The sequence below is a fragment of the Acanthopagrus latus genome, chromosome 23, assembly GCF_904848185.1.
Source record: "Acanthopagrus latus isolate v.2019 chromosome 23, fAcaLat1.1, whole genome shotgun sequence".
Classification (NCBI taxonomy): domain Eukaryota; kingdom Metazoa; phylum Chordata; class Actinopteri; order Spariformes; family Sparidae; genus Acanthopagrus; species Acanthopagrus latus.
Window position 1 is genome coordinate 20,912,016 of NC_051061.1, and position 24,891 is coordinate 20,936,906.

Genomic DNA, 24,891 nt, shown 5'->3' on the forward strand with positions numbered 1-24,891 from the left:
CAGACAGGGAGGGAGGGAGAAGGTGCGGAAGATGATGGGGGAAGATGAGCGATGATGCAGCCTATTGATAACTCAGATGAGGATGATCTTTTGCATTTGTGTTCAGTGTTGGACGGAGACTTTAAAGGGCGCAGTTCATACGTGAAAAGACTCGCAGTGAGATATTAACCCCCCTGCACATTAGAAAAACCTTTTTTTATATATTAACCCTAATATCTTAATATTATGCTTAAACTGCCGGATATGGGAGGAATATTATCAAAAGGACAAAGACAAATGAAGATGAGAGCAGGTACAGTCAGCTGTAAGTCTGTCTATCTAGACATCAGAAAATCTGTTGGCCACTGCACTCTCAACAAGTCCCAGGATGAAAAGGCTGCTGTGGAAGTAGGAACAGTGACATTTGGAAACATGTTATGAGAAATAACTGGTTTATTGCCTCCTACTATTGTGTCTGGCATGTTTCCCTCACACACAAGGAGAAGACCGCCCCCTTGTGGCAACAGAGCAAAGGTGCACCAATAAACACAGTGAGAAGAAGACTTCACTGACACTAACGAAGGCATGACTTTGTTTATGTACTACAAAAAGTTCCATCTTGAGCCCATAAAACATTTAAAAATCAAAACAAAAAAAAAATGTCAAAAATATCTAAAATATACAACACGAGATGCATTTTTTTTTTTTTGTTGCAGAGGTTCATTATAATTTGTTCAGGACAAATCCTGAAAGGACCTGATACTTCTGTGCGAGTTTGCACCTCTTTACCTGCCCGTTACATTCAAATACGCTACGAATATTCAGAAATGATAAAAACGTGAACCACGCTTGTCAAGTTCTGGGTGTTAGACAGCTGGATGGTCAACAGATCAAAACCTTAAAGAGGATTAGTGGTAATAAAGCCGTGGCAGCCGAGGATGCACCAGGCCTGAACATTTCAACTGTGTTTCCTCGAGGAGTGACTCAAATGTGAGTTTGAAACGTTCGTGAAATCGTTTTGTAACTGAATCTTAATTCGAGTTACAAATTTCTGTTACAGGTGAAATATTTGTGCCTGGAATATGGAAGCATTTGATTATTGAAAACAGCATAGTAGTAGCAGTCCTTACACACAATAAAGGTAATATTTATAATCTTACATCTCCAGTGTCTGTGTGAATGGTATTCCTGTAATTGTCTGTATTTTCATGTCTTTTTCAGACAAACAGCTGCTCGTCCTTCCCTGAGTGACAGCGTCGCAGCTTCAGGCCGGACAGGATCTTCTGGGCTGGTGAGGACAGGTTGTGCTCCATAGGAAGCGTCCCCGGTGACTGACACAGAACCCGACTCTGTCCTGCACTCGGTCTGTTACTGGGCAGACTTAAGTTCTGACCAGCTTGACATCCAGCCACCACCTGCTGTGGAGACTCCTGTGTTGTACTGGATGATGCAGCTGATGTAAATGTTGAGTCCAGTCCCAGCATGTACTGCACAACCTCTCGGGGGCTCGGTGGGACATCCACTTTACCTTCTGCAGCAGCGGTGGCTTGGCGGGTCTGCTGGGTGTGCTCGTAGTGAACATCTAAGTTCTGGGAACGTCTCTGCATCCCCAGCTCTGGAGAGGAGCTGCAGCTGCTGTCTGCACTCCCTGGACTGCACCTCACTGGTGCTGCAGGTTGTCTGGCTGCACGAACTGGGTTGGGGAGTCGGGTTCCTGGGGTATGATGCCGGTAATACTTCACAGGCTGTCTGGTGAAGCGATAGTGCGACTGGGTCGCCAAATCGGAATCTGGTTCCCCCTCTGGCTCCCCCTGAGGATGGCTGGATGCTCCTCTCACAGCCAAGACTGAGGCACAGCAGGGAGAACAAGCATGTGGTTCATACAAGTGGTACAAACACAGGCTATTGATTTTATAATCTTGGCTTTCCCTGCATAGTGTTTATTCTTTCAAGATCTAAACTTCACAACCATTAGCAAAACTCTGACTGAAAATGTGGGTTAAAGATTCAGAGAACTTCTGGAAATACATGCTGCAGAGGTTTCAAACTTATTCTACTTTTGGCAATTGAGTTGAGATGTGTTTTGCTAGAAGCCTTAAAGCTGCTTTATGTTGTAGCCACAGAGAAAAGCAAGCAAAGAAGAGATGGAAGCTCGCACCCCCAAGACAGCAAAACGTTTGTAGAAAAAGAAAAATGTAACCAAGACTCTAAAGAAACACCAAGCTCACTGACAAAACTATCAAATCACAAACCATTTGTCTCAGTTCCCAGCAACGGCAAAGCAATATTGCTACAGATGAACAGAGCTCGATGGCGTCAGAGAAAAAAGTGGAAGGAAGTCTAACCTCTATAAATAACCAGAGGAAACATGTAAAGTACGGAAAATAGATCTACAGCAAACCCTAGAGGAACTCTGTATGTGGTGTGTAGGAAGATATTACTTATAGGAACTGTAACAAACAACCTGTTTGTGAGAAATAAAGCAAACAACAAGGACACGAATGTCTAACATCTATTAGATCTCCAGCAGGATTAATTAAAACATGTGCCCAAGCAACAAAGGTACAAGCTGACACAATAAACTATGACTAGGTAAACCAACATCTATAAACTACTACTTCTACTATTAACTTATTCACCTATCCTAGTCAGTAACTGCTCTATTACTACAGCCCGCCTACCTGCTCTCTCATTGGCTTCAGAGCTGAGCTGGTCCACTGCCTCATTGGATGAAGACTTGTCAGATATATAACCCTCGCTTGACTCTCTCTTGATTGTTCGATTCTGTTGAAATGACACAAGTTGAGTGGCGGGTTTCTGCAAGCATTTACAGACCACGTCAAAACCTGAAATACTGCAGCATTACAGTATGAGATACTGGTTCTTACAGGGCGTGGTGATGAATTACTGTAGGACGGCTAATATCAAGTGCAAATTTAACTCTTGTCCAGGACATTTTAGACTGTTAACACCCTTTTTAACCATCCCAAAGTACAATCTGTTTTACGTTTGTGCCTCTAAGCCATCTGGCACAGCAGCTATTAATGTCTACAGTGGGGTTAACTCTTTTTTGGTGATAAGCAATAGCAGTTTAATGTACAGCAAAGCTTGAAGGAAGGCCTGTGCAGGTCAGAATCCAGAGAGCAGTAGAAATGCAGCAGCTGTCCAGCATGTTTATCCTGACAGAGTAAACATGAGGTGAACGTGCCAGGTGATAAGCCTCTTAAAACAACAGGTCAATCAATCAGGAGCATTAGCTCAGGTTCAAGCTCACTCAGAAATGTGTGTGTGTGTGTGTGTGTGTGTGTCAGGCAACAGCTAAAGATCTGACTGCTACAGCCCCTACAGATACTGATCAGAATGCTGCATTGTGAAGATCCTGCACACTTGAACACAGCAGCAAGTCTTAGCGAGTGTGAACATTTTCTCTCTGCTGTACTTACTTCTAGCGAGTGTGGACGCTCTCTGGAGGAGGTTTCATGTTCCGAGCCAGCGTAAACTTCCCCATCTAGGAGACAGGAAGCTCTGGGAGGGGTGTCTGGAAGAGGTGCAGTGGGGACTGGGGGAGGGGGCGTACTGGATCGTTGCTGAACTCCAAAAACCTTTTCATGGTGCGTGATGAGGAACTCAACAAGTACAGCCTGATAACTGGTCTCCAGTAGGGCAATCATTGGCATGTCCGTAGACACAAGAGGGCGCAATAGTGTCGGCCCGAACACTATGCCCAAATTGCTGGGGGACATCTTGTTTTCCTCGTTCTCTGAGACTCTGTGAAGACAGAGAAGAGACAATATCAAGAAGAGAGTCCTGAAGGAGAAATCTGCTGGCAGGGCTGGATGCAATGCTACTGCGTCCTCACTTTTGCAGGTGAGATATGAGGTGCTGCAAGGTGCTGTAGCAATATAAAGGGAGCTTCTGTAGTAGCTTTTGCAGGTTGTCAATGATGTCCATTATCTCATTAGTGTCTGGTGTCAGCTCCCTTTCACTCAGGTGCTGAATGCTCTTTCCCACCCCGATGAAAGAGTTGTACAGGTCAAAGGTTAGTAAGGGCTCTGGGAGCTGGGAGAGAGTGAGAATAGAGAGGTTAGTCATTGAGATGCAAGTGAAAAACTATTACACTATTACATTTCTATTTAGGGATGCATAATGCATAACCAATAACTTAAAATATTCGTATTTAAAAGAACAAGTCTTCTAACACGTAGATTATGCACAATTTAGGGTAAGAAAGGTTCAAATTTACTGAGCAACACGCTATTAATATTTTCAGAACCCTCGCAGAACGTGTACTGAAAACTGCGATTGTGATGTCTTCCTCTAAATCTGTGACAAGCCTCCACTGGCTCTCTGCTCTCTGCTCTGTACTGTGTGACTCAGGTGCAACAGTTTGAGCACGTCAGCAGTGTGCCGCTAGTTCTCCTTTTCCTCTTTTCTTCTCCTTTTCTGTGTTTACTGGTGGATTGGAAAACCAAGTGTAAAGGTCCATACCACCACCTACAGTCTGTAGAAGATTGTTAAGGTAATGAAAGCAATTTGGCTCTGTATTGTCATCCCTATTAGATATAATTTAGATATCATTTTACAGATACAATCCTAATTCAGCCAGTGATATCCGTAACGGCTCCTGTACCTCCTTGAAGAAGTGTTTAAGGATGGAGGTGATGTCATGCGGTGAGAGGTCAGAGAGGTCCACCTGCTCCTTTTGCATCTCAAAGGCCTGACAGATCTTCTGGATGCGAGGTTTGGACCCGCTCACACGATACACCCCCTTAGAGGAGAACAAAAAAACCCCCCAAAGGTATCACAACTTGAAACTTGGCTTACTCTTTTGTACATTTTCGGTCACTGTGATGGTAAATAATAATACCTGGACGGAGAGAGCCCGACTCTCGATCTCTGACGTGCAGTGCAGCACCACAAAGGGCACCTGCTCCGGTCTGTCACGCAGCAGCAGAGAGAGGTCCACTCCGAACACAGTACCCTTCCTGTGCTCACACTCTAACTGACACACCTCCATACACTTCCTGTGCAAAGCCACCCCGCACTGTTGGTGCAGTGGAACGGAGGACAGAGAACAGAGAACAGAAACAGTTTTATTCAGCAACAGTCACGTTTCTGAGAACATCTTGTTATCGTAAATATCTCCTGCCTCATACCTCCTCACATTCAACCCCGCTGACAACAATGTAGTTGTCACACTGCTTGCATTTGATCATCTTGCTCTTCATCTTCTTGAGTCGGTGAGTCAGTGCAGCTCTGGAAAGCGTGCGCACTTTGACTGGCTGACTGTCAATGAACTCTGCAGGAGAGGTAGAGGATGGAGTCATGCAGGTTAATTCCCATGTGATTAGGTAATGAGCTCACCGAAATATCCTCTTTAAATTCGTTCCACTCATGGCTGCAACGCTCTGGCAAGATATTCACCATCAAAACAAAACTCTTTTTGCACATCCCACAGCAGAATACATGAATACATGATGAACATAAATGGTCTGTCAATAATCCTAAGAATTCCTTACCAAACTAAATACTTACAGTTAGCTTGTCTTGTCACCCACTTCTGCAAAGCATATTTCACCTTGATGAGCCTCAAAAGTCTGAACTGAACTGAACTGAACTAAAAATGTATTGTACGACAATTCGATGCCAACCACTGAAACACACATCTGTTATAATAGTTACAATGACATTTTTTATATTGTGTTTTCAGAGGCACCGAGTGCATACCACTGATAATGTCTTTAACTTAGCTAAATATTTATGTTTCAATAGTCCTGTAATAAGGGTTGGATGATGCGCTCTGTGGACTCAAGCTCCTTAACAATTTGTACTGCTCTTTTCTGTTATATAAACAATGGCTCTCTGTTGTATGGATTACTTCACACAGAAGCTTAAGTATGGCAAAATAAGTGAGCGTTGTGTTTATAGAGGCATAAAAAGGACTATCAAACCTGATTCTGATGCCATGTCCCGCTCGTCCAAGTCGTCCGATGACACTGTCAACGTTGATGCGGTTTTGGGCAGCCTCCTGTTACTGTGTGCTACAGTTATGAAAAGCAGCGACACAGCAGAGGGGAAATCAGTTGTATTTATCTTTGCAAGGTTTTTATATACAAGAGAAGAAACAAACACAGGCTTGTGCTCACCAGGGCTGGAAAGAGACTCCAAACTGCCTCCAATACTGTCACAGTCATTGTAGCCTGATCTCCCTGAAGTGCACAGGAACACATAAGAGAGGGAAAATTAAATGAAAGTGGATAATTTGGCTGTTAATATAATCTTGGTGTCATCATGGGGAGTCCTTACTGCCATCGCTGGGTCGCCTGGAAGTGCTGTCATCTGTCATAGGTGAATAGTCCTGCAGAGAGCTGAGGGGGTTGCTGGTTTTCCGTTTGTTCCTTTAAAACAAACAGTAGAGTGGCAATCACTTTAATGGATAAAGAGTTAGTGAAAGTACCAAAAAATTGAATCGTCAGCGAATATTGCTTTTATACCATTTGAATTGGTTTAACTTGAACATCTTATCAAATAAGAACAGGAGGTCTGCTGCTTGCACCAACTATTTAATTAGGAGTTGAGCACAAAAATGCATCCAATGTGTTTTTCTTTGCAGGACATTTTCGTAATAAAAACCTTCTTGTTTTTCATTCGTGGGCTTTAAAAAATGCATTTGAATTAAAAACAAACAAACAAACTACACACACTTTTTTATGTCCAAAGTAAACACTGCAGCAAAGTTAACAGCGAAGACAGACACTGTTCAGTTCACCGTACCCTTTCCCCTGGGGAACATACTCCTGGAAGCTGAAGACTTGGATAGGTTGTTCAGGGCGACGTTTGCTGAGGATGTACAGCAGGTAGGGTTCACCTGGCTCCAGGGATCTGCACGTCACCTCCAGATTGTGATAGCCAAGGGGAACCGGCTCTGTCTGCTGCCGCTGGAAGTAAAACATGTTGACTGTGGCCTGATGAACAGAAGAGACACAGCGGGGGAGATAAAGCAGTGATTTTACTGCTAATTTACATTGTAGAGGCAGTTTTACAAATCATAAAGCCCTGCTTATGCAGACTATTATATTCAAATCAAATAAATAATTTTACATTGCCTCAAATCCCAATCACATTGCCTCAGTGGATTTAACCATCTGTACAGTGAGTGACATTCTCTGTTCAGCTTAGACCTTCAATTCCACTAAGGAAAAACTTGCAATCAACGACTTGGACCGTCATTCAAGCAAATAAATGCATTTATTTTTGCAGAAGTGGAGATGGAGACATAATGAATGTGTCGGATCACAAAAAGAGGTACTAAAAGCACTGAAACTTTTGTTACTGAACAGAGAAAGGTTGATTGCATCCACATGTATCTTAGCTGATGCTGATATACAGCAGATCTGTGTGTGGTGGTTGAGGTTACTGAGATTTACTTTGTGACTGAATAGATGCATGGCACTATTACAACATGCCTTAACCAAGTTTAACCATGTGTGTTTAGAGGTTGCTGCACTGAAGAAGAAGCATGCTGAGAGGAAGACGATGATTAGTTTCCTCAATTTCATACCAACCTCCTTGAGCACAGTGTCTCCCTGACAGATGAGCTTGCGAATGTGGGAAATAATTCTCTCTTTGACCTTCACCAACTCATCCTGTTGGATCCTGGCGTCACTCACACACTGTTTGTACTGAAGCTCTGCGTCTATCATCTGGAGGAAAAAGAGAGAACACCTGAGCGCTGCTAGACTGTCACAAATCTGTGTCATTATTCCTTAACTTGTACTGTTAAATTATAGAATATATTAATATAGTGCATGAAAGGGACAATCACCTTACTCTGGGCCTCATCCTTGGACTTCCGCCTCTTATCCAGCGTTTTCATTCCAGTTGCGTCGTCCACGGCTTTAGCAGAGATTGCTTTGGCCTTTTCGAGCTCATCACAGCGCTGGTAGTATTGATGACGAGCCTTTTTCAAAGATGCCACTGAATCATTCTGAAAACAACAAAGGAAACGCACAGAGAAAAAAAACACTCATGAGTTTGTTCCAACTGTGTGAATCATTTGCCCTCTAGAATTCGAGAAAATTAGTATTGACTGATGTCATAAACAAGATTCTTTCCGCCGTACCATCCTCCTTTGTTCTCTTGCCCACTGCTCCTTAAACTCTCTGCGCCACTTGTCGATCTCGTTCTTCTTGGCAGCCATGGCCTTTGGGACAGAGACACTGAATTAAGCCCTAAAGACGGGGAAGATTTATCACAATTCAATATGTGTGTGTGGACTTCCATACTTGGTAACAGCGGTTCTGCAGCAGTTCTGCAGTCTTTCTGGAGGTCACACTGTTCTTGATGTCTTGCTCTAGCGCCATCGTGTAGATGTACTGCAGAGGCATCATTTCCTACAAAGCCAAGAACAACGGTAAACATCTTTTCGATGATAAATATAGCAAAGACAGGAGCAAACACATATCTATCGCAGGAATCAATTTCAGTGAGACGGAGCAACACATTGTGATAGTTACTGAAATGTTTCCTTTGGTACACGTCCAGTAAACAAAGCTGTACCTGCGGTGCCACGTTGGCTTTTGCTCCTTCAGCTGTCTTCATCACGTTTTTTGCAAATTCTTGTTCTGTCAATGAAAATTCTCATTAGGTTTCTCTGCAGATTACATCACTCAGATGATACTGTAAGTCTGTACAAGACAAGACAAGCAGAACTGGCACCAGAAAGCTGATTATAGCTTGTGGTGTGTAGCTTCCATAACATGTTTGTGACGTCACCTCGCCTCTATGTCCCCTCAGATAACCCTGACCTTCACTGGAAAGCTCATCAAATCTCCTGGAGCTCTGTCAGGACACACCTGAATGTCAGCTGTGGAACTGATTTGCTTAAAAACAACTTACATCAGCTGTTAATACCAGCAAGAAACACAAAAGAAAAAGGAACTCAGACCCACAAACATGAAACGGTCTGTTTGAGGATGAGCTCCACCCAACATTACTCATCAGTTGCTGTTGCCTAACATGCTCTGCACAGTGGGAAGACTCCCCTGTTGCTCTCACAGACTTGCATGCTGAGCACCTGTGCAGACTGATACCAGGGTAATCACCGTCTATGTCCAAAAGACACCCCATCTCCTTTAGTACCCTGCTTTGCCCTGCTAATCTGCCCTCTAATCCAAGGCTCTGCTCTCCTGGGGCCTGCTGAGGACTGAAGTATATATACCACACAATGTATTGAGTTTCTTGTTGCCATTTTGCAAATTATAATCAAAGTATAATCCTAAATTGAAAAATTCTCTTCAATCAATCTTCAATTACTCTGGGTTTATCAGCAATAGTTGAATAAATGTACAAACTAGTGTAAACTACAGAACACTCACACTTAAAGCTAATACATGTCAACATAAGACTCTACTCTGTAGTAGACACAGTATTTGCATATTATGAGCACCTCGTCTATATCTGCTTTTGTATGCAGTTAACGTTCAAATGCACAAACATGGAAGTGCCACAGATATGTTGTGACAATAATTTGCATGTTACTACTGTTTCCTCTGTTTGCTTTTCCCAGCTGCATAGGCACTTACCCAAGCTGATTCTCTTCTCCATCCAGGCCAGGAGGTCTTTGGCATAGCGGCACCACATTTTGGCATACTGCAGCGCCGTCTCCACTCCATCCTCACAGCGACAGAGGGCCAGATCTGCGTCCTGGGCTGAGAGGGAGTACATCAGCATCACTTCAGGCTCCAGATACTTGAAGCTAGGGATCACACAGTGTCCACTGGGCTTCAGCCCTCAAGCTTGTCTCTCCTGGAGGATTCAAACAACCTCCAGCCTCAGAGAAACATCTATCTACTCTAGAGCGACCCCCCAGCCCCCGGCTCCTATACGTTATCAGACAAGATAAAGATCAAAAATCCAACGTCACTTTAAAAAAAGGTGTACACAAACCCAAAACAGGAAACAATGACTGCATTTGACAAGTCATAGCTGTTCCTCCGAATAAAGGTCCTGTGGTTTCCAGCAGCTCTCACCACACAGTTCGTACCTCTTGCACACAAGCCCAATGAATGTATGCTGTTGTGGGGATTTGATCAAAGAGAGGAGCGTTTCTATGGACAAACGGCTTTAGCTAAATAACTTCCCTCCTCTCCTCTCTTCCTCTCTCTGCCTGGCCCCTCCCTCACACACCTGATCACTTCCAGTCATCTACAGAGAGCAGAGTCTCCAACGCCACTCAGTGCCAGTGTGCACAATCACACAGCGCCATGTCACAGCTCTACAGGCAGACGGGGTGTTCATTTGATAACCACTGTGGCTCTTCCTCTGTGACTCACACCAACACAAGGCGGATAATATGTGTGACAATCACATGGTCTCTCAAACGCTCCGGACACGACTTTCTCTTTTCCTCTTTCTTTGTGTTCTCCACTTCCAGCACAGCATTTGCAAATAAATGTCAAAATCTATCCGTTCATGACTTAATATCCTCCTGCAGCAAAAGGTTAGAGCACGGATGCACCTCCAGAACTTTCACTTCTTCAATCTGTCCACAGTTCTAAGTATTCAGCTATTTTAACTGAGATGACACGCATCGCCATTATGAGTGCAGCAACTTCTCTCTCAAGTTCCTCACTCTGTCATGCACATTTCATTCTGCTCTTTTTAACGATCTGCTAAATCTAGTTCAGTGGTATAAACAATCCAAGCAGTGTGATCTTTTCTTCTCTGTTTCCAAGCAAAAACCCACAAAAAGGAAAAAAGAAATTCCAGAAGAACAACGGATATGTGGCCAGATTATGGCATCTTTTAGCCTTTCCTCTCCATGCTCTGTTTTAGGGCGAGCTCGGAGCACTTTCAGAAATCAGCCTCCAAGCAGATTCTGTGCTGCCCCGTGGCTATGGCTTCCTCCTTCACTTGAATTAGGGATTATCCTGGTCAGGTCCAGATTGTGGAGTGACAGGTTTTAGAGGAGCATTGAGTGAGGTTTACCTCCTGGTGTGTGACCGAGCGGGAGGGGAGTTAAGGGGCTAATGGGTTTTCAATCCCAACCGTGTAATGAAATGAAATGTACTCATACACTAAGTAACTGGTGTCTTAGTGTGGAAGATAGATAGGTGTGGTCTTGAAACCAAAAGAAGACCTTAAAAAAACACCTACACTCAGATGAGAATGATGAGAAGAGCATTTTTTTTTGCTATATAACTATCAGCTTGCTTTTTCCACACCTCTGTTTCCACTGTGTTCCTTAAACCCCGTCTATTTATGTAATTCCTAATCTCTTACTGCGTGCTATGACCTATGAGACTGAGGTAGGAATACTTGGAAGTGACTCCCAGTTTGAACGTAACTAAGTAGAGTCTTTTCCTCCATCTCTCTTGCATTTGCCTACAAACAGCCTGCATAGACTCCATCTCATCTTGGGTGTTGTGTTTACGGTAAAAACTGAGAGCAGCTGCTTTGCACTTTAATCCACTCGCTTTATCCTAATCTTGTTACAACAGGGCAATTACAACTCATGGCTAATTGTTAGATGCCTAGTAAAGATTGAAGAGGTCTCCCTTAAGTGTCACAGACTGACAACAGCTCTGACACATCATTATGACTGATCTGTTGGATGACGGATGTCAGTCACAGGTTTATAATTAAAAGGAATTTAAACCTAGTGACCTCAAACACTGCATAAAGTCTGTAATCCACAGACTGGCGGCGACATAAAGCATTGAGAAGCCATTCAATGACTCCCTGTGAGCTCAACAGTTTACGTACGTACTCCCTGGAAAAGCTGTAATGGTGCCAGGAAATATGCTTGATACATCCCGCAATAACTTGATAATAAGCTAAAGTCTTACAAAACAAAATAGAATCATTTATTTTGTAACAAACTGCACATAATGCTGTTTCAGAAAAGATAACTTAAAAACACATCAAGAAAAATGCTGATGAATTTAAAAAATGCATAGTATTGAATAATCAATGCTTCTGACGCCCTAATTTTCCTCTCATATAATTCGTACCTGACTGGTTTCCATCCACTTCATTGGCCTCAGTGCGTATTTGTGGACTTAACGCATCATCACACTGCTGAAGAAAAAAAAAAAGCAGACTTTTACTCTAGAAAAGCACAAAACACAATAAAAACCAACAAAACACAACATAACAAAATCAACTCTGTTTAAGGTGTCGGTGAAATCAGTAATTTTAGCAACATAATCTAATCTTTATCTTTGCTTTAGTTCATTTTTAAGCATTGATCACTTACAGACACATCATGTTGCTCTGTGCTTTCAGTAGAGATGGATTCTGAGAAGGACAGTGTGTCGATGTCTCCCAGCAGATCCTCCCCTACACTGAACACAGAGGGATATCTTGAGAGAGAAACAGTCCAAAAAGGCTCCAGGTTTATTGAGGGATATACTCTAAACAAACACTCTGCTCACAGTTATGTGTCCATATGTGCATCTGCCAGCTAGATGTGTGCAACATACTAATTGTAAGTCCGGTACAATTTACTTTACTGCAACTCTTCTTCATAAAAGTGATATTTTATGTTTGTTTAGTGTCAAAGATGAGTTTGTGGATTGTGTCTCTGAGCTGGCAAATACGTCTGAACAGCTTCATCCTGTATGGTCCCCACAACAGCTCAGCTTACAGCATGTTTGAATGACACCTCACTAACCGCTGTGTTTTTCCGTCACAGTATTCAGGTCAAACTGTACAAGCAGAGTGATGCGGTCAAGAGACAGAGACAGAGAGAAAGAGACACATACAGTTTGTAAATGTGTGATACTTACGAGGAGATTAAAGATAAATCGAGATTGTCAAATTCTCTGAAGATCTCACTGTATCGCTTGGTTTCAGATTTGCGAGTCACCGTCTTCACATCTGAAATGAGGAACAGAAAAATGAGAGACATAAAATAATAACAAGATGGTCTTACTATCTGGCTGACATCATCTCAGCACAACACATTTATCATCCCTCTGTAAATAGAAGTGTGTAAACTTTCAGAAGAATCTCCAAAAGCTGCTGTGAAGTAACAAAAGAAGAATAACATTTAGGCAAACTGATCATTTGTATTTTGATATTTCAACAGAAATATGTAGGATAAAATGGTGACAACGCCATTCAGTGCTGACCTGCCTGCTAGAGGTCACTGACATGTTGCTACTTTGGTTACTGAAGCTTACAGTTCTTTAATTATGCTTCTTAGCAACTCACCAACATACATAACAATACAATAATATATATACTTTAAGAGAAAATAAGACACAAAATTGTGTTACAAAGAAAATAAATAAATAAAATTAACTTAGTTCCCCCCCCGAGGTCATATCTGATAGCATTTCCTCCAAAAACAGTTCTACTGAATGTGAACTAAAATACAATGAGGAACATTGTGGTGCTTTTGATAAGAAAACCTGAACCTTTCGTACTCCTGCTATTTAACCGTTGTTTCACCATGAGGCATACAAAGAGTTTAAAAACTGATGATTTTCAGCAGATGCAACAAATGAGAAAAAGCAATCTCTCTCTCTTTCAGAGACGTCTCCATTTTGGTCAACCACATCCTGCTTGCAATACGTGCCAAGTCCCATAATGAATATAGAGTCCCTGTTTTCACACCAGCAGCGTTTCGGGTTTCAGTAAAAGAATAAGAATTGAGATGCAATAAAGATGTTTCAACGAAGCTTAAACACTAAACGTTTCCAGAGTAATTCCACTCCGTCAGAGGAAAAACCCCTGACTGTAACTTTATTGGCACAACTTTTAAATGTTGTAATGAATTTCACATGAATTTCACATGATTCATATTAAATAGGAACTCAACACAAGCATATTGCAAAAATGTCTCGTTAGAGGTGAAGTGTTACCAACCACAACACCAATCTAAATTATATTTGAAGGTAAAATGAACACGAGGGTCAAAACTGAGAGAGTTCAGGAAGTTCACCAATCGTCTTGTGTGTGGGGGGATGCCACACAGCAGCACTTACCCCCTGACAGACACGTTAGCGAAGAATTACAGGCAAGTACTGTACATGCATGTCCCCACATGCAGTAGCCATTTCACCATGGCACCACAGCGGTGTCAGCAAATATCTAATCAGCAAGGAGAATATTTAAAGACTAAAAACATTCAAAAGCAATGCTAAAAAGTGAAGATGAACCCCACATGACAACCCAAAATGAAACACATATAAGCGTGATGGTTAAAGTGAAGTGCAAGGTGCCACTTCCTCAACATGATCTCACTTCACAAACTTTGTGCTCACCTGTGGTTTGACTGGAATCGTTGTTTGGTGCTTGATCTTCTTCCATTTCTACAATATCACCACAGAAACGAGACCTTGCTAACACCACTCACACATCATCTGCCGCTAAGGTCACACTACAATACAGATGCGTGACAAGTAGTTGAGTAGGTTGGCAGGAAACTGCACTGCAGTGTGAATAAACACACACACACACACACACACACACACAGATAAACTTATTAAATGCTAAATTATTAGCATGCGGCTCTTAGCTTTCACCCGTTTGTGCTCTGAAAGGGATCTTTCTGTGAGTGGAGGTTGGCCAGTGTTTTCACCACCATGGGAAGAGGAAGTGTGTTTTGCTGTCATCTAGGCCCCACCTATGCTATCACACCAGCCATAGTGAGAAGGTGACGCTTGTTTGTGTTGTCTTGGTGAAAAAAGAAAAGAAAAAGGTTGACCTCAGTGGCAGTTGAAGTGGTTAATACACATGTGAACAGTTTGGATAACATCTATTCAAAAGATTACAGATCTATTGATTCTCATAACAGATATTTGACCTAATATTGGCAGGTATTGGTGTAACAAGACAGCTGATATGTCCTCTATACCACAACATAAAACATAACTTATCAAGTGTTTTACTTCATGAACAAATGAGCTCCTACTCAGAGAATTTGTCCTGTACTGTACTTAATTATTTGAGCTTAAACAACCTCATCTCATCATCATGCTTTCAATAATGTCATGCAGGGAGATGGACTCTTAACCCTTTAAGCCCCAAGCCAATTTTCTAGGGTTAGGGTTATTTACGAAGTTTGATGTTTAGTTGTTTATTTGAGTAGTGTTTGGGCTGTGTTTGGGTCATATAAACATGTTTTTTTACACGTTGTAGCCCAGCTTCTGCTGTTTAATCTGATATGAAAATTACTATATTCTTTCATAATAAGGGCAGTAGTGGCTCTGTGATTGTTCAGCATGTCTTAGGGTTAGGGTTAAAAACGGGTTAAGGTATAGTCAAGTTTCATTGCCGGCCCAATAAATTGCAAAATGTCCTCCTACTTTTACTCAACAACTCAGCTCCCACTTGACTTGACAGAAAGAAAACGTGTCAGTAAAACGATGACACCTTGAGGGCTACCAAGATAAAACAAGTGAGAGTGCTGCAAGCTCTCGGTCTCCCTCAGTGTCATTTCATTCTGAAGTATTCTTGTCCTTTTCAGACACAGCCATTGTTGTTATTGTATTCTTCCTAAATGTAATTGTTAAATTGTGGTCATCTTATGTTGTATTTTGTCATTAGCTTTTTTTTTTGTAGAAGACATGTTATTATCATATTTACCTTGTTATGACATTTGATTGAATGTTTTTACTGTTGGCCTGTGGTGCCATGTACTTGTTAAAGCCTTTAAATATGTTTACTGTCTGATTCATGAGTATTTTCAGTCACTAGAGTGATTTCTTTGGTCCGGGGTGACTGTACAGTCTATAGTGTGACCTGGTTGGTCCACATGGGTCAACCAACACTTTTAAGATGGTCTATTCTATTGTCTTGTAAAATAACCTGATGAAGGTCTTTGAACTGAAATGTGATTATTTGAGTTTTTTTTTTTTTTTCTGGGCTCTATGAATAACATTAAGCTCACTTGAATTGGTGAGACCAGGCTGGTATGATAAAACAAATCCCATCACATTAATAACAAATGTTTTTTAAAAATAAAACATTTTATTTCTTGTTGGCACAATGCAACTCTAACATTCATTGGTGAAAGGCTCCCATCAGCACCCTACAAAAATCAACTTCCGGGGAGACTTCATGAAACCATTTAAGGCAAAAACATGACAGAATAAATAATCTGCAAGAGAGTAAGATCCAAACGCTACATCTGTTGCAGTGGTGTATTATCAAGTCTTGTCCACCCAGAAAAACCAAGTTAGATTTAAGTGTAAGAGTAATTAAAAGTGTGAGAGCGTGTATGGGATGTGGTCTGGTGGGTTCTTTTTGGGGGAACTTTAAAAATGTTTATAACCACGTTCCTCCCAAAACCACCAAGTTCGAGGTGTGTACAGTAGTTTGTCCCGTCTATAATCATGTCAGAAGCTCGTTGGCGCCATTAGTCTGCAAACAACCCAAAAGTTGTGGGACGCAGGGATAACAAATTGCATTGGTACATAATCCACAGCAGCACAGTAAATCTATGATTCTGAGCAGCTGCATGTGTGTTTTATCACTTTGGTTACGTTCTGCTGCAAGCAAGTGTTGGCTAATTATTATAATTAACACAGCAAAGTGAAGTTTAGAGAGAGACACTACTGAAGATCAAAGCAAAAAAAAAAATCATGCAGATGTTTTTCCCTTGTGGACATTTCACATAAAAAAACCAATGGATTTAGAATGATTACCAGTTGAAAGTCCCGGTTTTGCTCAGTGTCACTGAGGCTAAATTAATTTGTGAGCATTTCACATTGTAATGTCAAATTAGGACTGACTAAAATTGTAACGGCCGCTTTCTTTGTGAGTGTATATGTTCATTTCTGTATGACAGACAGAAGGTGGGTACTGCAAATGCCATTCCAAACGGCAAGTCTAGTGCCTTTACGAAATAAAAACTACAAACAGACCACGTGACAGAAAACACAGGACAACCCTGATCCCTTTTTAACGTGCCACATCCCAGCTGTGATGCAAAATCAAATCATCAAGGATGAAACATGATTAATTAATTGAGGGGGTTTGTCCTATACAGCTCTAAATCCAAGGGTCTCATTCAGTTCCTCTCATAGCTCCTCCCGAGCTGTACTGTCTAAAGGCGACTGGAGCACATCCGAGTTCTGGGCCTCAGTGCTGATCTTTGCCTGCTCATGAGTTTTTCCTGAGCGCGCTCTGTCCCAGTCTGTACGGACCTTGTCGTTATCCCACACTGTGGAGGTCTCAGTGTCGCTGATGTACCCGTTGTCGCCCGTGTAGTGTGTTGGATACACTAGAAGAGGCTCGGCTGAAAATGCCTTCAGGTTCCTGGTTTCAAACTGTTCCATATAATCAGACCTGCGGAGGAGAATCAAAAAAGAATAAAAAGATATTAAAAAAAACATGCACAGGATCTGTTGTGTGTGTGTATTTGTAATAGGAAGAAAACACTTACACAGGATGTTTATTGAACATGATAGGAAGAAACTCATCCACCGGCAAAATCTTCTTGAGTGGTTCTGCTTTCAAAAGCTTCATTGCACCTTGTGACGATATCATATAACCAAGTGTCCAGTATGAATAGTCCGCTTCCACCAAGTTGTGTATGTTAGGCACTGCTTTCTCTGGGTGATCTATTTGCATTCTCTTGCGACCAATGTAACTGGAAGAAAGAAAGAGAGAGAGGAGGAGTGAGAAGAGATAGAAAACGTAAGAGAATAGAGGACGAAAGGAACCACAAACTCACATGAGATCCCAGTCCAGTCCTTCTTCCTCCACCTCCCTCATCAAGTTCATCAAGCGGCGTTTGAAGAAGATCTCAAAGCGCAGATCGTCTTCAATCACCAGGGAGGTGTCCAGGCCTCGTTCCACAATCTAATGCCAGACACAGAATTACCAGTAAGTCCCCCATCTGTCTGATTCACAAATGTTCAGATACTTTGCGTCTGAGGTTCACCTCTTTCCAGATGTTATAGTGGGAGAGGAAGCATCCCAGCTCTCCCTTTGTCAGTGGGCGACCATGATAGGGGTCACTGTAGCCAGGGAGCATGTGGATGCCCATAGCTTGAACTTCACTGATATTCATCGCTCTGAAATACGAGTAAATTGGTAATGAGAACATGTGATCAACAAGTGATAGACAAGCGTAAAGTACCCATTAAAGAAGGTGAACTTACTTTCCATCTACAGCTGCAATGACCTTACATGCAATCTCCTGTTCATATAATGTCCTCAGCATACGATCTCGGCGGTCAGTGCGCCTTTTCAGGTTTATCATAAACACCTACACAACAGGAGAGCCGGTGTAATTACCGAGTTCAACAGCAGGGGGAGGCGTTCAGCAGAGAGAGTAGACAGAAGGCCATTTTTGCAGATTCCATCTTCACATCACTCCATACTCACCTCATCGAAGCCCATTTTGTCAGGTTGTTTTCTAGGAGCAGGTATGTATTTGGAGGGCATCACTGGTGGATTTCGCACTGCACAGTGAGAGGGAAGATGGATGCAGAAATGGTATAAGTGATATATGGAAATCCATGCTGATAGTAGCAGGAAGTAGAATATAGACTTCAAGCCGGAGGAAAAAAAAGGTAAGTTGAAAGAAAAAGCAAACCCCTCTGCGTGTCTGAATGCAAGCTACTCACCATTTACCTCCAGCAAGGAGTGTAAGAAGCTGTCAGCTTCGTCCTGTAAAGTATTGTGGGCTCGCAGAGGAACGGGAAGGTGACCATAGTTCTCCTTATTACACACAAACATTTGGACATCTGCAGCGACCAGAGGATGCAAACGTTATTTCAATACAAGGTTGCAACATTCTGCAAGCAGCTGCAAGGAACTTCAATATTTGTTGATTCTGGCAGCCATTGTGGACAACAGCAGTGTTAGCACCACCACCTTCGATTTAAAATCTTGATCGGGCTAGTGTATGCTGCATTTGTTTTGGAAGCAAGTGAAAGACAGAAGCAGCTGTATTTCTCACCACAGCTGTTTGCAGGAGGCATCGTAATGAGGTAATGTATCTATCTGTGGCTATGTAAGACTTAACTGTAACATGATGATGATGAAACAAAGTAAAATCTGTTAGCACCATTTATGCACCTAGACAGATTCTGGTGCTCAGTAGCAGTACATTCATTAACAAAAGGCAATAAATAATCAAAATGCCCTTGTTAAGTCTTCACTATAATAAGCCAACAGCAACATACTGTATAACTCAGCAGCGAGGCCAACATATGTTAACATATATAAATCTATTTCTGCTGACATCCCACCCGACTATAGAAGAGCTGCTTTTCTCCTGCTGTGGGCCTCCAGTTCATCCTCAGGGCTCTACCATAAAATATAGTTTTAATTTAATGATTTAATATTCTGTAGGGAGTCTGACCCATGACAGGCATTAAGAATAACTTTACAGAAATAGCCAATCTTCCCGCTGATGGTCTTGTTTGTTTATGTTGCTTATCATATGGAGGCATCGGTGTTCAGTGGAAACTCTTTGATGACCAGGTAAAACTTACAGTAGTATGTTTAAAAAGGTTAAAGGTTTCAGGATTAAGGCTCTGAATTGTAGAATACCTGCCATCCGGGCAGAGAAGGCAAACACAATGATGTCATCAAAAGCCCAGCTGTATTCTGGGTGTGGCGGGTGAAAGGCAAGCTGTCTGGACGCCTCTTTCCTCAGGTCTATCAAGAAGGTGGAGTGGACCATGGGAACTGCAAAACAGCCCTTACGCACAAACTTCCTCATAGGTATGTAGGCAGGGGTGCGCTTATAGTAACCCTGTGGAAGCAGAGTAAATCAACAGTTGAATTCAGAAAGAAGAGCATTCACAAAAACAACAAATAAATCCTTAGAAAACATGTGACATACACCCAGTCATCAGCACAGTACCTGGGAGGTCATTCCACACCAGAAGTTTGAATAGGCTGCACGGGATTCAAGCATTGGAGCGATGATGGTCTTATTCTCTTTCATGAGCTTCCAGAGCACATCTGGATTGGTGAGGAGGTTGTCACAGTCCACCAACTACACAAGGAAAGAAAAGATAAATGTAAAATATGCTGAGATGCACATGTGGCACATTGTGAACCGGCACAGGCATCTTCAGAAGAAAACAGGTCACGAAGGCTAAATGGGCACTAAAACCAAAAACTACAACAAAAAAAAAAAAAAAAAAATCACAGACTATTCATTTTAAGTTTCCGAGGGAGATGGCTAAGACAGTTTCCAAAAAATTGTAGTACAGAATTATTGCAATTCTGGATATACTTCACTTCGAAATTATACCCCACTGGAGCTCGACAATGTGGGCTGGGCCGAAGAATACAAATAGAAACGTGAAAAGAGCTGCATGTTAAAATATGGTGGAGTCAAGCTGAGTGTCAGCTTACGGCTCCAGATCAACTTTAACCATAAGAGACAGAAAAATATAACTGGGTCAATTTTCAACACCCCTTCTGGTGCTTAAATTACACTGTGGTGGTGCTTTAGACGCGTCACTGTATTTATCCTTCTGCTGCTATTACTGAACAATAAAGACGGTCTGGGTAGGAGCACTGGCTCAATACTTAAAATGGAAAATGTCTCAGTGTTACTGTGCTTTTTTTTGTGCCTGTAAAGAATAGTCTTGTTGACCTACCATAAAGTAGTCCGCCCACATCTCGCGAGCTGACTCCAGTGCTACTTGGCGAAGTTTCATTACGTGCTCATAACGGGTGTCTGTCCACTGCTTCGGACCCTCTTCATCCCGATAACGCCTAAAAGAGACAATCAGATACACATCATTGATCTTGTCAGCTCTGTGAGCTCTTTAGAAACATCATGTTTCACTAGAAACTCCACATAATAACCAACCTGGGTTCCTCTTTTGGCCTCCACTCCACATAATGGTAAAGGTTCTGCACCTTGACAAGCCAGTCGCGCAGAATGGCGGTGGTGTTGTCCTCGTTATGATCAGTTGCTACCCTGTCAATGTACAACAACATGATCAGAATGAACTGCATTCAACACCAGAGGAGTTGAACATTATCCACAACTGAGAAGCAGTAACAATGGCTGAATGTTGTGCTGCTGCCAGGCAGGATTCAAGCTGAGACAAGTGCTGAAAGACGATACCAAGACTCAATTAACAAAAGCCCAGTGTTCACTTTATGTAAGCTCATTGTCTGCTGCTGTGAGAACTGACACAAGTGTTCATGAGACCAACATCACTGAACAAAACACTGGATATGTGGTTGGTATCATTTAGGGCAGCATATCACACTTTAAATGAACTACAAGGAACTACAAGGAACTCAGTTAGGAGACTGGCTTTTTCTAAATAGTTAATATATTCAGTCTTATTACCCATCAGCTGGATTCTGATTTATCTGGTTTTAATCATTGTGAAAATGAAAACAATTTTTTTGTTCTCAGAGGAAAGAAGCTGATCAGCATTGACTCTGCCTCACTTTGTCCACAGGATTCTGCCAGAATCAACAAAAAAAATGTAAGTTCCTTGTGTGAGCATTCAAAACTGCCAAACAGCATTTCCCAGGAACCTTTGGAGGAACTAAGTGCCTTTCCACAGAAGAGCCGGGGTCTGAATAAGATCCTGGCAACATTGTTTTACTCCTCAAAAAGCCTGCCTGGGGTGGTGCTGTCCAAAGGTGGAGGATCTTTAAAGGTGGGGAGTGCAGCCACAGACCAATTTTGTTTTTTGTTCATTGTGCTTCAACACATTAACATCCACTTCACAATCCTCCATGCTTACTGTTGTCACCTTGTCCTACAAATAATGACGCCTGTTTGCCACTTTATATGGCACCTTTGTTGTTGAATATTCCAACGCAAACATTTTTTTTTTCCATCATTGGACTAATTTGCCTCAAATCTTCTTGGTGGGAACAAAGTCAGCATCAAACTAAAGAAACCTTTCAGTTCCTTGAGTTCGGGCTGCAACTAACATGGTGATGATGCAAACTGGCTGGAATGATGAGCGAGACAAATGCACAAAAGTTAGACAGCTGGCATGTCTTTATCTAATTCTGGAGAAAAAGGAAATTGAGCCATGTGTTAACCAGAGAGTCATGACATCTGCTTCAATCTTTGTATCGAGAAAGTGGGAATTAATGCCACAACATCCACAGCTTTCCTTCCTTAAGCCTTCTAGTGCACTGTAGGTCACCAGTCTCTGCTGCATAAAGGCAACAGCTGCAGTAAAAGTCAGCTGAGGTTGTGTTTTCTAAGCAGGAATAGAGCCAAGCTGGGTTATCTCGACAGATTTCACATGGACCTGCGAGAACACTGCAGCTCCTCGCTAAACCATCTCTTCCCTCAGTCCCGCTGTCCATCCTTTCAAATTCCCGAACCTCACATTACACTGATTCTTCCGCCTCGTGTTCAGCTTATGTAAATATTGGTTCAAAAACATAGGTCTGGATCATGTATGACTGGTGCTCTAAACATATATCCACAAATGGTGTTTAACCTACATCGGCTCTGTTGTTGCTCCAGTGGAGCAGAGATGTAGGCTAATTGCAGACAACAGAGACTTAAATGACAGTTTGTCCAATTCGGACGCCGGCGATTTGGCATGCTTACATGCTGCTGCATAAAGCTCCAGCAGAAAGGCTCACGGCATGTAGTGTTTACAACATCTCACAACTGTTTGCATTTTCCAGATGCAGCTTCGTGTGCTTGGAGAACATCTCAAAACAAAAACTGTCCTGTCCACCAAACGAAATCTGACAAATCAAACAACTTCTCTTGTATAACACCAGAAAGCAAAGTGTTGAGTTGTTCGTCGGGTTGATGAGCGAAGAGCAAACCTTTCCGTGCCCTCGAGGCATCCAGGCAAACTGCTCAGAGGGTTGAAGCACAAGGGGTTGTTGGAGCATGTTGAGTTATTATGTGAGAAACCTCCCTTTCACTTACCTCGGCTGTGTCTGAGCGAGGCAGACAGATGTTTAAATGGTCTATAACATCTATTTGCTCTTCCCACCCGGTAATTGCCTTGGAAAGTTAAGTTTGTCACAAATTACACAAAGGGTGTGTAACGGCGTTTGGTCTGAAAATGGCCTATAGAATCACGTTTACTGAGCCACGATTAAACTAGGTTTGAGTTTCCATAATTATTCAGCATGTAGAGCAAATATTTAAGATTGAGGGTTGCCCTGCCTACACAAAGCTGAACAGGCAAATCGTCTGGTGTCGTGTTTTTCTCAATACCGTCATAAAGAATGGACAAAATACAGAATGTCCTTAAAAGGGTGAAAAAAGAAATAGTTTGACTGTTTCCTTGCAGGGTTGCAACAGTGTGAAGAGATGGTACAATAACCATCTCAGGAAAAAACAGGAGGGTGCTTACTGCTGCAACCCCAGTTACTTTCTTGTGAGACTTAATGCTGGAGGATAAAATGTGGCATTTATTTACGATGCATATGATTTTTTTTTTCTCTGTCGAAACAAATGACCTTGTTTCTGCTTCTTTTGCTTTCATTAAAAAGTTTATAACCAGTAGTTTACGCACACCTGAGGGTACAAACTTCTCATGTGTAGTGAACAAACAAAGATGATTCAAGATTACATGTTCTTCTTCTTTGCTTTGTTTAACTTTCAACTTTCAAAGTGCGAACAACCACCAACTTTGCCCGAGTCTGTAAATGCAGCACTTGTAAGAGCACTGAAAACAGCTCTGTTTATCAGCAGGAATTTCAGATACCTACAAATAGGTGACAATATGAATTTCCCAACATCAGGCTGAATATTTATCAGTCGAATATACATCTGCATTGTTTTCTGCTTACAGGCTCTAAATTCCCACCTCCCCCCACAGTAATACCAAGAGATGGGGCTCCCTGGTGCTCAAGCTCTCCAAGATGGAGATCCATGTGTTTAGAAAAAAGCGTGTGTGGTCCCTGAAATCATCTGGTGAGAGACACCGAGGCCTGGCCGGCTGTCAGGAGGTGAGCACTGGAGGAAGCCTGAAGGTATGCGTCTAAGATCTGTGCATGTGTATTGATGGACAGTGCAGACATCACAATGCTGCTCTTTGTTGGGACTTGTATGTTAAATGGCACAGCTCCCCTCGTGGACGGATCAGTCCTGTCCCCTCCCCTCCACGTATACAGATCAATGCATGGCCGATCGGATGCGCACAGTGGCCAGATGTGCTCACCTCTGCTCAGCAGAGGCGACAGCAGATAAATGATCATGAGTGATCTGCAGTCCACTTCACCTCACAGCTGGTTTCCTGCTATATTAAATGTGTTTGACGGTTTCATACCTCGCAGCACATTTATTACCATTAATGTCCATATTAGTCACAGTGTGTGTGTGGATCCACCCCTTTTTGATCGCTTCCCCCCCAAAAAGTCGAACCATCAGCAATGCAACGTTTTCATGAGGTTAGTTTCTCCCAGAAAGACACTTAAAGAAAACTTAAACTTCTTGTTTTATAACCTCAGCCTCCAGCTGGAACTTTACTTCTTAGCTGCGCACTAGCTCACAAGAAAGCAGACACCTCGGAGGAGCAACTCACCACAGAGCCATACGGTCCTTCGGGTAGTTGAGACGCTCAATGGTGCCGAGGAAATACGGCAAAGAGTGCTCGGAGTTCCTGCAGACGAGGGCGAGGAGGACCCGGGGGGCGAGCAGCGGAGACTCGGGGTTCCAGCGCTCCTCGGCGAAATATCCCCGAGCAGGACCGCAGGAGGACAGCAGCAGGAGGAGCAGGGCGGCGGGGAGGCAGGAGAGCCCGGACATCGCGACTGTAAATTAATAACTATCTACAGCATTTCATCTAAGTACGCTCTGTTATAAGAGGTGTCTCTTCTTCACTCTGCGCAGTCATCACACCGAGAAGAAGAAGAAGAAGAAAAAAAAAATCTGTGCAGCAGCTCCTGATGTGACAACACCGAGAAGTTGAGCGTTAAAGGGGTGGGAGGTATGATTTTAAAGGGGATGGGCTTGTGACTGAGTGTTTAAAA

The 24,891-nt window shown here is 42.5% G+C and overlaps 2 protein-coding genes across 6 annotated transcripts; both read right to left on the reverse strand.

Annotated features, from left to right (window-relative positions):
- Positions 1–558: 558 nt before the first annotated feature.
- On the reverse strand, positions 559–14,552 carry LOC119014425 (GEM interacting protein). Of its 5 annotated transcripts, none has more exons than XM_037089588.1 (21): positions 14,253–14,552; positions 12,771–12,861; positions 12,239–12,344; positions 11,994–12,060; positions 9,564–9,689; positions 8,539–8,603; positions 8,265–8,372; positions 8,102–8,182; positions 7,805–7,966; positions 7,545–7,682; positions 6,754–6,944; positions 6,286–6,377; positions 6,126–6,188; positions 5,931–6,020; positions 5,136–5,278; positions 4,847–5,023; positions 4,610–4,747; positions 3,839–4,038; positions 3,423–3,747; positions 2,661–2,763; positions 559–1,825 (listed from the first exon to the last, which is right to left on the reverse strand). In XM_037089588.1, exons 1-21 carry the CDS (start codon positions 14,296–14,298, stop codon positions 1,197–1,199), a joined length of 3,141 nt encoding a protein of 1,046 aa, XP_036945483.1. In that variant the 5' UTR covers positions 14,299–14,552; the 3' UTR covers positions 559–1,196. The 5 variants fall into 5 exon arrangements, with proteins under 5 accessions (XP_036945483.1, XP_036945487.1, XP_036945486.1 ...); XM_037089592.1 differs by having other exon boundaries at positions 1,197–1,825; positions 11,994–12,057; positions 12,239–12,326; XM_037089591.1 differs by having other exon boundaries at positions 1,197–1,825; positions 12,239–12,326.
- Positions 14,553–15,938: 1,386 nt separating this feature from the next.
- Positions 15,939–24,825, reverse strand: colgalt1a (collagen beta(1-O)galactosyltransferase 1a). Its single transcript, XM_037089595.1, has 12 exons — positions 24,444–24,825; positions 20,777–20,887; positions 20,562–20,679; positions 19,814–19,948; positions 19,498–19,702; positions 18,567–18,686; positions 18,325–18,401; positions 18,099–18,205; positions 17,879–18,011; positions 17,669–17,796; positions 17,378–17,584; positions 15,939–17,280 (listed from the first exon to the last, which is right to left on the reverse strand). Exons 1-12 carry the CDS (start codon positions 24,665–24,667, stop codon positions 17,013–17,015), a joined length of 1,833 nt encoding a protein of 610 aa, XP_036945490.1. The 5' UTR covers positions 24,668–24,825; the 3' UTR covers positions 15,939–17,012.
- Between the last annotated feature and the right edge of the window lie 66 nt (positions 24,826–24,891).